This window comes from Seriola aureovittata, chromosome 5, assembly GCF_021018895.1.
Source record: "Seriola aureovittata isolate HTS-2021-v1 ecotype China chromosome 5, ASM2101889v1, whole genome shotgun sequence".
NCBI classification, from domain to species: domain Eukaryota; kingdom Metazoa; phylum Chordata; class Actinopteri; order Carangiformes; family Carangidae; genus Seriola; species Seriola aureovittata.
Window position 1 is genome coordinate 20779944 of NC_079368.1, and position 14283 is coordinate 20794226.

At 42.6% G+C, this 14283-nt stretch overlaps 2 protein-coding genes across 2 annotated transcripts; both read right to left on the reverse strand.

Annotated features, from left to right (window-relative positions):
* Positions 1-560: 560 nt before the first annotated feature.
* On the reverse strand, positions 561-3628 carry zgc:112294 (transmembrane protein 17A). Its single transcript, XM_056377009.1, has 4 exons — positions 3087-3628; positions 2371-2477; positions 1792-1905; positions 561-1480 (listed from the first exon to the last, which is right to left on the reverse strand). Exons 1-4 carry the CDS (start codon positions 3211-3213, stop codon positions 1160-1162), a joined length of 669 nt encoding a protein of 222 aa, XP_056232984.1. The 5' UTR covers positions 3214-3628; the 3' UTR covers positions 561-1159.
* Positions 3629-3759: 131 nt separating this feature from the next.
* selenoe (selenoprotein e) lies at positions 3760-5520 on the reverse strand. Its single transcript, XM_056376829.1, has 3 exons — positions 5462-5520; positions 5099-5177; positions 3760-4116 (listed from the first exon to the last, which is right to left on the reverse strand). The coding sequence occupies exons 1-3, from the start codon at positions 5503-5505 to the stop codon at positions 3973-3975; spliced, it is 267 nt and encodes an 88-aa protein (XP_056232804.1). The 5' UTR covers positions 5506-5520; the 3' UTR covers positions 3760-3972.
* Between the last annotated feature and the right edge of the window lie 8763 nt (positions 5521-14283).

Consider the following 14283-nt stretch of genomic DNA (forward strand, 5'->3'; position numbering starts at 1 on the left):
TGTTTTCAAGTGTGGACAGGCCTTTATTCCTGTGCCAGAGGGTTTCGTGATCAGGACATGTGCTGCATGATAATCTGTTCTCATTGGACTTTGCAGCAGCGTCAAATCCTCACCATCCCTCTATTGGTCACTGACTGCCACTGTGTGGTCATAAATATTTAACACAGTTCTACTGCAGTTAGGTATAGACTCCTGGACTTTATAAACCTTAAGAAATTCGATTCCTGCATCCCACTCATCAAACAGTAACGGTAATATTATACACTGAAGGAATAACTTAAAGATAAATTGGGAAATTTTAATGTGTGTCTCACACCTGCCAGAAATAAAAGAACGGATTGCTTTCTACCCTTTGAAACACTAATCTTGTCTCATGGGCGAAAAATTGAATCTACCTTTGCAAAAAACAATTCTGTTCTCCCAACACTCAAGCCATCCATCATCATTAAAGACAGAGAGAGAAAAATGAAACCATCTCACGCTGTTTGATAAAAGAGCATCTACAGGCAATGCGCTGCCTTGTATTTCTGAGCTTTGATGGTGTATTTTCTTCTATTCCCCTGTAAAGTCAAGCCGCTCCATGACAGTTTGTTTGACACGGTATTAGAGTTTGACATTTAGAGTGGGGCTAAAATGGTGTTTTTTTGTTTGTTTTTTTTTTTAAAAACAACAACAGCAAATGTCAAGATTTGGCATCAGTGTTTTTATTATCAAATAGTAAGGTCTTCTTTCTAGAACTGTCACTTTCTGCCAGCGATGAGAAGTCATACAGGAAGATTTGGCACACACTTCCCAGCAATAAATCCAGTCCATAGTTGGGCTTATTTTCTTCTGTCCCAGTGTCCGCCCGGTTCGATTGCCCCAAATCTGGCCCATATTGTCAGATGCTACTTCCACATCTGGGCAGAAATCTTCCAGCTGTCGGTCAATACTGAAGGATAACAGCCGGACTCTGCCCAGATGTAGAAGTATATGGGCCAGACTTGGGCCAATGACGCAGGCATATGTTGGGCAATGAACCAGTTGATTAAAATTTACATTGTCTGCCAGTTGTTGAGAGGCATTCTGGGAAACAAAAGTGTTGTTAATTAGAAAACTTTACACATCCCAAATTGAAAATATGTGATAGAGTAGGGTGAACTGAGGATGGGTTTTTACTTTAATGGTACATGTCCTGGGTGGGTGACACGGGCAGCACACTTCGATGGTAAGTCAGCCCATACACAGGGCTCATCCCTGCATGGCGGATGCTCTCCACCTTGCCAAACTGGCGCAGATGGAATAGGAGGGTGAGCTTTCGGGTCATGGTCCTGAGCGCCAGAAAGGAGGCCAGGATCTGGCCGAGGAGGAAGAAGAGGTACAGGGAGTGGACGGCTCTCTCCAGAGGAAGGATGATAATTCCTTCATCAGTCAGGAAAAACAGCAGCACCGGCAGCTGGAACATGAAAGACAGGAGCCAGAAGGCTGCCAACTCTGGCACCTGGTGACAGGGAGGGACGGCGAGACATGGAGGCGATGCAAAGATAAAGCAGTGAAGCATCAAATGCTTCAGTTGTATCCACATGAAAGCACAGACACACACGCACACACACACACACACCTGCGTGTCCACACAACCACACGCACACACACACGCACACATGCACACACACATCAACTCAATAGACAGTTGTAGCCAAGAGCTGATTGTTTACACACGCAGGAAGAATACTTAAGCAGTTACTTCCACCACTGTGTTACTGTGTTATTCAGGACACGATACCATAAAGAGAGGAGGTCGGTTTGAACTACCTTTTCTTTAAGGTTGCCAATGTAGCCCAGATAAAGTCGGACCCCTTCAATGACCGTGAGCAGGATCATCCCGGTTATGAGGAGAGCCTGGTAGTACCCCGGCAGATGATAGAACTGCAAATGAAGCACAGCTGTAATGTCTGTATGCCTATTTAAATTTAGTGTCCAAAAGCAGGCCTACTTAAAAACACATCTTCACATATGTGCAGAATTTTAATGATATCCCATATTGTATGTTTTTGTTTTTCATAAAAATGAGCCAAGAGACAGTTGCTTGTACTTCAGTACTCTCAGTGTTTCTTGTTGCACCTTTTCCTGATGCTACCAGTAGATGGCACCAAAGTCATAGGTTTTCCAATTTGACAGACACTGACTGAAGTGGAGTTACTTTCATATAACTTCTAATGAATGAACCAGTTATGACCCTGTGTTTCATCTGTGAAATAGTCAGTGAAAAAATAAGCCTTTTTTTCCCATGGAGCTGATTTAACCACACTGCTTTTTAACAAGAATTTATCTCAAGTTTGTGTCATGAATTATTTTCTGAGCTTGGCGTCACTCCCCGACCCCCCGACCCACCTTTACTTCCAGCATGAACACAGCTGAGAACCACCAGCAAGGAAAGTAAAACATGTTGAAGTACAGCAGCATCTGCAGGGGGAGGTGAGACACTAGCTCGTTGACCACTGCAAGACAAATAACAACAGTATACAAACAATGATATTCATCACAGCAAGAATTTGATGTCATGAACGTTTGCCTCACAATTGGCTCATCATAAAAGCATAAAGCAAAAAAATAGGTGTACAGAAGGTCGACAATATAATGTACACAGCTCATTAAAAGGGAATTCACCTCGAATGTAACTTAATCACAGCTGCCAGCTAAAGGTTGATCATAGGTTCAGTGCCAGTAAACAGCGTTTGTGAGCCACTGATGAGATCAGGACCTCAGAACTTTGCTGTGTGACTTTTTAAAGCAGCAGTATAAAGATAAATAACATGCCTTTAAGAAAGCCAAAACATGCATTAGTGTTTGCAGGAACATCTTTCGATAAAGATATTCAATATGTAAAGAGGAAGCGTATTAAAAATGATGATGGGATATGACACTGACAGACTTGGTTTATAACAGCCCAGTCACCATAGAAAACACATCAATAACGGATGATTCTGCAACAGCAGGATTTCATCCAATACTGTTTACAGTGGTGATCTACCTCAGAGCTCACATGTATGTTTTCACTATATCGTAATGTACTAAGTAAGCTACTATAGCTGTATGCAGTAACTAACCAAATGCGTCATCCTGGTCCCTGGTGAAGTCGCTGTCTGCCGTCCTGTTGTTGGTGAACACAGAGCCTCCCATATAGGCCAGACCCATGTGCAGGTTCTCGGGAACAGGTGAGTAAAACACAGGCATTGTGGGTAGAGCTGGGTGACCATTACCGAGTCCAAAAATGCCAGTGTTTCGGCGCCTATACTGTTTAATCCCTGTTGTCTTAAATCACACAAATGCACAGTGGCAGGCACGCAGAGATACAAATGGACACACACAGACGCAAGTTGGCAGACACTACCACTAATCAGATTATAGTAAAGGAGGCGGGCTGAGGATTATAGGGCTGAAACAGCAGCATGGCGGTTTGTTTGTCACTTAGTGGCCATTCAATGATGCTCATTAAATTTGTTTATCTAATTACAGAATTTAACACTTATTGAAGATCTACAGAGATAGAAAATAGACCAAAATGAGAACCACAACAATGCATCTTCATTAAAGAAAATCTTTTCTAATTTTACGTAGGAGCATTATTACCTTCCTACACAGATGAAGATCATTCCAATCTCTGTTCTCAGTGTGAGCATACACACTGTTTTCTACAAGTATACACTGCTCTTTCTTCACTCTATAGTTCTACTTGACAAACCCTTCCAGGTGACTATAGTGAAGTAAAGCAGACACGTATTATCCATTGATTCATTTATTGTGGTATTTTTTTTTTAAATCTAAATTCAGCATATTGACAGAATGACACAGCACTGACTAACACCCTGCACACGGCACCCGGCCAGCAGGTCCTCAGAATGGTGCCTGGCCTTATTGTTTTTTTGGCCTTGGAGCGCCACACGTCATTAATCTGACCAGGGTGCAGCGGCAGAGTTTGGCCACAAGGTGTCGTCACAGCTCGTCCCTGGGGGCGCGCAGGGGGAAATGCTGGAACTCCTCTGGCACCTCTTCCCCTTTCTGGGACCTCTTGTAGAAACCCAGCGAGTCTAACAGGCTGCTGATCTCGTCGGCCTTCATTTTCTTCACGGGAACAGTCTGACGTGTCGGCAGGCGTACACACACACACATGCACACGCACACACACACGCACACACACACACACACGCACACGCACACACAGGAGCACAGACACACATGCATTTGCACATATGGTTAAAGGCTTAGAAGCTGTAATGCTGAGTAAAATAGAGAAGTATATGTTTGCAGACAAATAATATGGTCTGATTCACATTAGGTATATTCTGACACATTAATCTGGTCCTCCCAAAATTGGATTTTTATTAAAACGTGTTTATTCACAGCTGATATAAAGGTTCCTCCTGCACATTTATTTTCATTTATTTTGTTCAGTAATTTAGTCTCTGAAATAATTTTTCATTGAAACTCACATTGCAGTCTCAAAAGGCGCCCACATTATGAAACAATAAATGAAAAACAACAAACATTACACCTTGAAGGAGACAAAACAAACAAAAAACTCCCACATAAACTTTAGCAGGGAAAATAAAAGGTAAAAACTCAACTTAAGGAAGAAGGAAAGTATGGGAACAGTTTACTTTTCAGTCACAGCAGTGGCCTTTTTGTGCATTTAGAAGAGGCTACAGAAATTCATTAGTGTTGGTTTCACCGCCAGAGTTTTATTGTGCCTCGCTTTCCACACTGACAAAAATAAAAGTCTGTGGGAAACACTGAACAGTTGTAATTTCAGGGCATAAAATGTTCAAGTTTATATCAACATCCATACCAACTATCCTGTTTCAGTATATATATATAAAAAAAAAAATTGCTCAGCTGTCAGAAACTCTAATTTATACACTTTCTTACTCTCCCTTTTTGTTGTAACTCTGTCTCGCTCTTTCAAACACACTCTGTCTGTGTGACTCGCTATCTGACAGAGGATCTGATATCAGATGCAGCAGTCTTAAAACTTCCCAACATGAATCTGTCTTGACATTCTGGCACTCCCGAGATAAGCCCCCATCATGAGGCAGATGAGTAAAAGAACTCAACATCTCACCTTTACAACCTCGTCCTTTTCGTTATAGAATATCAGGCGGGGATTCTTCTCCTCCGATGAATCATACTCCAAGTTGTGGCTATACACGGGGAAAGAACGGATCAAGGGGAAACAACAGGTAGGGCTGCGCGTCCATCTGTTTTGCTATTTTTAGACTCACTCAACATTGATTTTGAACTTGGAAAAAGAGCGGAGTTTTGGAAAGCCCACAGAGCTGGCACTGGATTTGGCAATTTGCTGGGAACATTATTTTGTCTATGAAAGAGGTCATGAGAAAATCAGTGCTGTTTTTTTTTTTTTTTGGGAAAGGTCATGTCTCACCAAGAAGCCTGAGGAAAATGAAAAAAGAGCCAACAAGGATACTACAGACCCCATCGCTCCATGAGAAAATGATGGAGCTCGGGCATTTTCTTTATGCCTCATCCGACCACACTGGGGGCCTGCAGGGACGACAACAGACAGTTGTTAAAACAGCATGACAAATAGCATTGTGCACACTTTGTTCTATGTGTGATCAAAGGTGCCAGGAATAGGTTTCATATCTCTGCAGAGTACACGCTGACATGACAGCACACGGCTAAGCCCTCATCTTACCCATCTTACCCAATTCCCCGCTGATTTCCACCCTCCCTGTCCTCTTGTCGTGAGAGTATTACATTTGAGACTTTTAAAGTTTCTCCACCAGTGTCACAAAATCTTGAACATTTTATTAGGCACAACATGAAATCTAGATAAAAATGTAAAGCTTCCCATGTTGTGTGGATTTCAGTGTGTACTCACCAGCAGTTTACCTCTGGCTATGACAGGCTCTTCTTCAACCGCTGTGTTGTTGGTAGTTTCTGATACTCTAACGGCAAGCGTCAGAGTGAGCACCAAGAAGGCCCACATTTTATGACAAATTATTATCTTTGAGTGCTTTTGCCGAGGTTATAACCAACAATATCTAACTCTTTCATCCACTTGTACAGTTTCTCAAGGTGGACAAGTCCATGAAATGATCCCACAGGGGAGCAGTACCCACCTGAGTTCCATTTGTCTTACAGTTTCTTTATGTTCTCCTATTAAAAATGCATGTTAATCTCAGCAGTTTACCACTTTTTAGTGCACTACCCAACATACTCTTGATTCTTTTTCTGTTGTCTTTGTTATTGGGCTGTTTTTTAATTTTTCAAAAGCCACGCAGGGCCCCCGTGGCTTTATGGTTTATAGTTTCTTCCATCAGATGTCATTGAGGGTCCACAGAAACCATAGAACATCTGTGCTCTTATCACTTTTTCCCATACACTAAAGTTGCAGGTGGTTGATGGCCACTGAGAGCCAAGCACACTCTCATAGCTGCTGACAGCCGGAACTCAGCTAGACCTGATTTGACTTACAAACATATATATATATATATACATGTATGTGTGTGTGTGTGTGTGTGTGTATTGAAAAACTTTTGTACTTCAAACAAAGTATTTTGAATCTCATGTTAATGTTAATGGCTGGCCACATCCCACATGATGTCACAGGGTGAACACTTCATGTCATGTGTGAAGCTTAGAGAAAGCGGAACAAGTCCTGACATCTTCTTGCGGATGCCTTGTAAGTCACAAGCACTGTTTCCCGCTCTCGCTACGCTCCACCAGCTCATTCTCATCTTCATCCAGTCACAACCTGACACGGTGGCCTTCAGCCAATCACTTGTAAGCTGTCAAACTTCAAACTTCTCTCTCTCTCTCTGCTGTCATTCAGCTGTCATTTCCTCCATCCTTTCATCACCTCAACCGTGGATACCTGACCCTCTCAAATCAAACCACTCAATCAGAAACTCATGAGGATGTTCAAGCTCCATTCCTCATCACCACCAGCAGCAGTGTCTCTTCTCCAGGGCAGTTTCCTCTAATAGGAAGCACCTTACTCCTATGGGCCGTTCCCCATGGTGATCCACTTCCTGCCGGGGTCGATGCACCAAAGTCTATTCCTTGTGTTAGCCATGAATTCCATTTTACTTCAAATTCCTCATCCTCTTTTGTTCCTCTTATTAGTCTCTCCTGGATGAAGTATATCTTAGGAGACTTTCAAGAAAACGTCATATTCAGAAATGTAGAGCAACCCAATCTCTTTTTTGGTCACCACCAACTCACCACCAATGAATAGCAGGAATGGTAATGATCTTCATATTTAACTCTCACCAAGAAAGTGAAGAAGCATATTTCCCTAAAATGTCAAACTGTTCCTTTAAGCCTGAACTCTGTCTGCAGGTTTCTTAAGACACCTTTGCTGACTTAAGTTTGTCAAGTTTTCATCATTGTATTATCTGTTTCCTGCAGTAGTTATACAGACCAGTCAACAGTCAAACTACATGGCAAGCCTCCAGCCCATTTCGTTCTCACTTTGTTTCTTCCTTTCTTCTTCTTTTCTTTGTTTATTTATCAAATTTGCTGGAGTTGCATGAGAAGCGATGTTTAATTCCATTGTGTACTGGTGTATGAAATCAGACCTTATGACAGCACAGCACATTTGCACTATGTTAACACCCTGGAAGAGAGAGAGAGAGAGAGAGGTAGAGAGAGAGAGGGAGAGAAAAAAAACATCTCTCCCCTCCAAGTTTACCCAACTCCTGTGTGTTATGAAAAAGCAAATACATTAGGTCACCACAAGAGGGCGGTAACACCCACATGTACACTTCCTGGCAGTTTGGCGGGTAAGATGTACTTCCAAATCCTAGCCACAGACAATTATGTTTCCAACAAAAATAAACCATTCCTGCCTGGAATGCTGCAGCAAAAAAAACCATCTCTCCATCTCTATCTTTTCCAGACGCAGACGCTAGAGCTCTGCAGCTCCGACTCCTGCGCTCCACTGTTTGAGATTATGTGTCAAATGGCAGTAAAACAGTCCCTTGTTTTAACAGGGTTTCCTCCCCTTGGCAGCCCATCGTAAATCCTCGGGCCTGTACACTTCTCTTGTAGGAGTTTTAAGTTTGCATCTTTGAGTTTTAAAGTGACTCACAGTGTATGTCAGAACTGAGAAAAAAAAAAAAAAAAAAAAACTGAAATAGCTGAGTTAGGGGGAAAAAAAAGTTGATGAGATGAGATAGAGCAGAAAACATAATGAGCAGTGGGAGTGGGGTGATCTTGCCGTGGCTGACTCCTCTGTCTATATGTGTGTATGCATACCATATGTGTTCACAATCAGCATGTTTCAGCTTACATCACATAGTTCCTGCCAAAAAGGGGATGTTGTTATTATTATTATTCTGCTGACAAAGGGGAAAAAGGCTATTATTCATGATCAGAGGGTTATGGAAAAGAGAAGTAGATGATGAAAACATTTACAAAATTTTGTACTGAGCAACTTTTTCCATTTGAGTTTCCTTTTTTTTGGCAAATTGCAACACTTGCAGCTGGCAAAAGATCAAACGCTGAAACACCTCACTGTTATCCTGACTCCTTCAGAGAGCCTGTTATAAAGACACACACACACACACGTGCACACACACACTTCCTGTTACTCCAAAACACCGGATGCTGCCTACCAGCCAGCAGGACGTTAGTTTGTGTGTCTGCTCTCTCATGATGTTGCACAGTCATTTGTGAGACAGTGTGCTTCTCTGTGCCTTATAGTGTGGACATGTATTTGTATATTTAAGGAGAAGCAGGGGTGATGAATAAAAATCTAAGTTTGAGTATAAACAGTTACCTCTGTGTGTGTGTGTGTGTGTGTGTGTGTGTGTGCTTATCTGTCTGGAGCCTCAGGGCACCTGGGGGGAAGCCTGCTGCCTCTGTGCCTGCTGTGCTCCTGTCTGCTCATAAAGAAGAGAGAGGCAGCGCTGAAGGAAGTGAAGGCCATGTGGAGCGCTTCATTCATTAGAAATACAATGCTAATGATGTGTGTTCCACTGTGTGCTGTACAGTACGTGGACGTGACCTCGTGGCGGTTCAAGCTTCGAGGTGTAAAATATTTTTTCCTCTGCTTGGAAAATGTGTTTATCCAGCACAAAACATAGAGTAACATCATGTTTTTAAAAAAAGCTCTTGTGTTTAAATTGTATTATTATCATATGGAATTATTTGACATGGATGAATTTACTTTTTTTAAAATTCTATAAATTGATGATTTTGCAGTATTTATTTGTAATGATGCCATTTTTTAAGTTCCAGGTTGATTTAAGTAAAAACAGCAATAAAAACCATGGAGTGAAATGTCTCTACTGTAGGTGACTGTAACTGTAAGCAAAATTTACAGCTCTCTGAGCCAACGAAAATGTCACTGAGTTTGATTGAGCTTGTGGTTAGCTTGAACCTACGACCTAAAATAAGTGGCTCCAATTTTCTCCGCATAAGGAAGCCGCAGGAGGCTGCATGACGCTGCTGGCTTTGGCGGAGGATCTGCTCTGTGCAGGCATAGATGATGGCGAGGGGTGGTTCGCTGCCGCTGATCTTGTTTGCAGTGGCTTTGTTATGTTGATGATGGAGGTGAGAGAGGACTTAGATTATGGCCCATTTAGTCAAATTGGCGGTACAGTCTATTTTGTGGTGTAGTCTGTATTTGACACTCTTCTTGGTGATGGAAAGTAACTGGATACAGTTTGCTTATGTAGGATTTTGAGGTACCTGCACTTTATAAAGTCAACTTACAGCTACATTTATTTGACTTCTGTAGTCATCAATTACTTCACAGATTCAGATTTTGGATAGAAAAATGTTTTATGTGTTAATATAGAACCCAATAGTTTATATAAGTCGGCAGTTCACCTCAACATCAGCTACAGTGAGTGCTGACGTCAGATACTTTCAATACATTTTGCAGCTAAAACTTTTGCACTTAGGAAGAACTTTGAACGCAGGATACACAATTTTTAACTCTGTCATATTACTCCTATTTGACTTGTTGAGGGTTTGCTGACAAAATCAATACGAGAGGAACAGGCTGTCACTGTGCACGTCTAATAAAAAGTCTGACACATAAGCCCCTACAAAACTGTGAATTGTCATTATTATACTTCTATGTTTTTTATTGGCTTAAAGAAAGAAGATATATCATGTTAGTTAACAAGATTCGGAGGTGCTAGTTTTGTTACCTTTGGACAGGTGAACTGCTTTCCCCAGTTTCCAGTCTTCATGCTTAGCTAAGCTAACTGGCTGCTGGCCTCAGCGTCATACACTCCGATCATCCACAATAATTAAAATAGTAGTTTCAATCTTCTTTTCTAAACTATTAAACTATTCCTTTAAATAAAAGATCTGAATACCTCTTCCACCTCTCCATACAGCAGTGAATTTCACACAATGCCAACAGTTGGCACCAACTCACTCATCCCAGTAATCATACCTAAAATGGTGATAAACTACTTTCCGCTTCTGACTGAAAAAAAAAAATATAGAGGCTTAGTTTGTACTGAACTCGCTGATCTCTTGAATCACAGGAAGTTTTTTTGCTCGTCTCTCGCTCTCCTTATTTCTAGTCCTGTGACTTTTCATGAAAAATGTATTTCAATGCAATTTGCATCCACAGGGTTGAAGGGACATTTACATTGTTGTTGCCAAACACCATCTGGCAAACAACTACAACACGTTTACCTGCAGGAACCCAAACTGAAAAGTCTCTGTGGAAGCTGGAATCTCCTGGATTAACACTTTCTCACATTTGTAAGAAGGTTTTTGACAATTCTACGACACTAGTGTCGAACGTGATGAATGATGTGAAGAAATCGCTTGTGCTTTTTTTTTTTTTTGATGGTAGCTTGTCGGTCGTGGGTTAAGTATCCTTTCAGTCTAACAATCTGAGTTCAGGTGCATGGATGACACACACCCCACTGAAGTGTCCTTGAGCAAATCCCTGATTCCTCACACTCTCTGGGATGCTGCTCTGTAGCTGACCCTGACCTCTGACCTCTCTTGGTTGGGTCGGTGGGTGGGGGGGTGTCAAATAAGTATCATATGGCTGAAGCAACAACAAATACCACACTCTTTTCTTCTGCACACACACACACACACACACACACACACACACACACACACACACACACACACACACAACTGTGTTTACATCTGGGCATTTGGTACGATATGTAGGTCAAGCAGGAATCATTTCAATGACAAAGATTTCAGTGTTTACATATTTAAATGGAGAACAGGTTAAGGTGATGGATGGGCCTGGTAGTGACATCATGGCGGATGTGGGAGAGAGGTTTGGCGTGCGAGGTGGGAGAAGAGGGCGAGAACGGCAGAGGGATTTGGAGGACTGATGGATGTCCAGTTGGTGGCCACATCAGAGGAGCTGGGGTGGGGGTAGGGGTGGGGGGGGTGGGGGGGTGGAGGGCAAGCAGACAGCAACCGCTGCTCCCCTCCCCTCTAATCTGTGCCTGGGTAATCAGAAACACATGGCTCCCCATAATGGCTCCAGTGTTGTCCTGTGAAGTAGAGCAGGGCTGTGAGGGTCATGTACACACCAGCACACACACACACAGCCACAGTGACGATAAATATCCAGCTAACACTTCCCTTCACACGCTGCTGCACTGCACCCACATACAGTTAAGTCCCAGCATCCATGCACAACTAAATGCAACTTCTCTGCCTCTTTTTTTTTTTTATAGGCTGTTATCAAAGTGTGTCTAACTAAATAAGCCACGGATAAAAAAGAAAAACAGGGCGTGAATAATCCTGACCCGGCCTCTGAGTCACAAAAATGTGATAAAGCAAATCTGATGCAGTCTGAAAAACAGGGAAATGTTCCTGCAGGCTACTTCTGCATCGACATGTGTTTCTGTGACTGAAAAAAGAAAAAAAAAAGAAAAGAAGTGTAAGTTTACATCTCAAACAACAAAGACGTTGTAAGCTCCAGTATGTCGGTCACAGACATGACTGATTGTAGGGACAGTTGGGGTTCAGCGCACAAAAACATAAACCATCTGCTTATTTTCCTTGGGCAGACACATTCGGTCTTGTGATCATTTTCCGTCCCAATATGTGGAGTAATGCAGCAGCTCTCGCTCTCACTCTCTCTCTCTCTCTCTCTCTCTCTCTCTCTCTCTCGTTTTTTTCTGCTGCTCCAGGTTAGAGTGAGTGAGAAGCAAGGAAAGGGAAAAAAAACAAAAAAACTTTGGGTCAGCCTGTGGAATTATGTGAAAGCTGAAACCTCAAGCCACATTATGAAGTCTGAAGTCCCACTTTACTGCACAGATAGCGGATGGATGGGTGTGTGAGGGAATAAAGGACAGGGTGGTGGAGGGGGAGAGAGGGAGAAGGAAAAATAGGCTACGGAGAAAAAAAACAAGAGAAAGAGAGTGTTAAAAAGAGAGAGAGAGAGAAAGGGGGAAAAAAGAGCATCTGACTGATCTGCTTTCTATTAGCCATCCAAATCCTCTCCCCTAATACACTCGTTCCATAGAATTATGCTGACAAAGGGGGAAAAATTCAGGGCAATTTGAAGTCCCAGACAACTGTTTGCACACCCCGTCCATGTGAAAGAAAAGGAAAAAAAAGAAAAAGAAAAATCCCCATCTGGATAGAGAGAGAGGGAGAGAGAGAGAGAGAGAGAGACAGAGAGAGAGAGGGAGACAGAGACTGTGGATTACATTTCTGGCAATTCATATTAATTTGTATTTCCACATTTACAGAAGGAGTCCAAACGACAACTGTGTCTACGCGTCCTCCGGAAGTTAACTCTGGTGCATCAGTGTGGCTCACAGTAGTCTGAGATGCAGCACGGTGGGTTTGAACGAAGGTTTAGCTGTAGTTTTCAGTCTCATGCACTGACTTTAAGCACAACACCGATAAGTTCATCCTAAATCTTCAGTTTCAGCTCTGTTGACCTACTTTCAGCTCTTCGCCAGCTTGTCTGAGCATCTATCTGGGAGGTCGGCTTGTTGTGTAGTTGCGCTTAATTTGCGCATTAAGAGCGGCCCCATTTTTAGCTCAGTGCCACTGCAAGGGAGTTGCGGGTCTATTATAATGACAGTCTCAAATCGCAGAGTGCGTAGATGTCACTGGGAATCTATATACACACATTTGATGCTGGCACTTCCCTCCACCCCCCCACCCCCCTCTCTTCTGGTTTGCGCGCTGACCTCAGTTTTCAGTGGTTTTGGCTCAAGAAAAGCACCAGCTCCATTTCCAGTAAATGTCATTTCATAGTTACTGCATTTCCACAGGGCTGAGAAACAACATTTAACGTGTAAAGGAGGACTGCAATTAGACAGTGTTTCTTGCAGACAGCGCGTCGACAGGGAGAGCAGATGAAAAAAAGCATTTTCAAACCTCCTCCGGCCGTGTCTGATGCAACGAATCAGCCTGGGAAATGACTGCATTTTAGGAAATCGGGCTGCAACAGACACACATTTATGTCAGGCAGCGAAACGGTCGGGCTTTTGAAGAACAGAACAAAAAGAAAAAAGAAAAGCTAATTCACTTGCATGTCAAAAGCTCAGACTCTCTGCGAGTTATTTTCCTGAAACACCTCAATGTAACAAAGTTCATGAACTCTCACAGCATTTCGTCAATAGGTTTTCAAAACAAATAAAGGGATCTCTTCTTTCAAGATCTACTACTCGAATGGAGTGAAGTTTAATCCATTATCCAAAACTTACACATGCATTGAAAAGCTGCTCTCCACTCAGTCCGTGGTAGAATTAATATTTTCAGCCCCTTTTAAGTGAAACTCGACTCCACTTTCTTTCTGCTTTGCATTGCAGAAAATATTTGTCTTTTTCCCCCCACTCATAAATTTCTTTCTTCCTCTCCTTGCAGGGACTGAAATGGCTACCAGATGTGGTTCCAATCTGTTCCCGTTGCTGTGGAAACGCAGGGACTGGAATAGATTTTCTCAGTCCAGGGCTTTTGGCTGACTCATAGGGCCTGAGTTTTTAAAGCCTCGCTGTTTCTATAGACTTGGCAACGTGAGAGCATCCAAGCTCCAAGTCATGTTTAGACTGGCAGCCGACATGTCACTGAACCCCCTTCCCACACTCCTAACCCTGACTTTTTGACCACGCTCTACACTATCCCGATAGTCACCCCTTTGTATTCTTTTGTGCTGCAACGCCAAAGAGAATTTAGATTTCACACATCAACCTTCTATACCGAGTCAATAAAATGAGCAAAATATTACTCTAAGCTAAACTGCAGAGGGGATGTGAAAAGGCCAAGTCCCATAATCATGCACAGGCCTCTCCCATTTCAATCCAAGAGCAGCAGGCA

Coding starts and splice junctions, on each gene's coding strand:
- zgc:112294 (XM_056377009.1), bottom strand. CDS start 3,213: ATGCCTGTGTTTTACTCACCTGTTCCCGAGAACCTGCACATGGGTCTG. Junction 1,906..2,370: donor TGTTCATGCTGGAAGTAAAG/GTGGGTCGGGGG, acceptor CTTCATTTGCAG/TTCTATCATCTGCCGGGGTA. Junction 1,481..1,791: donor TTGGCAACCTTAAAGAAAAG/GTAGTTCAAACC, acceptor CCCTGTCACCAG/GTGCCAGAGTTGGCAGCCTT.
- selenoe (XM_056376829.1), bottom strand. CDS start 5,505: ATGCCCGAGCTCCATCATTTTCTCATGGAGCGATGGGGTCTGTA. Junction 5,178..5,461: donor ATGGAGCGATGGGGTCTGTA/GTATCCTTGTTG, acceptor CCCCGTGTATAG/CCACAACTTGGAGTATGATT. Junction 4,117..5,098: donor AAAAGGACGAGGTTGTAAAG/GTGAGATGTTGA, acceptor CCGACACGTCAG/ACTGTTCCCGTGAAGAAAAT.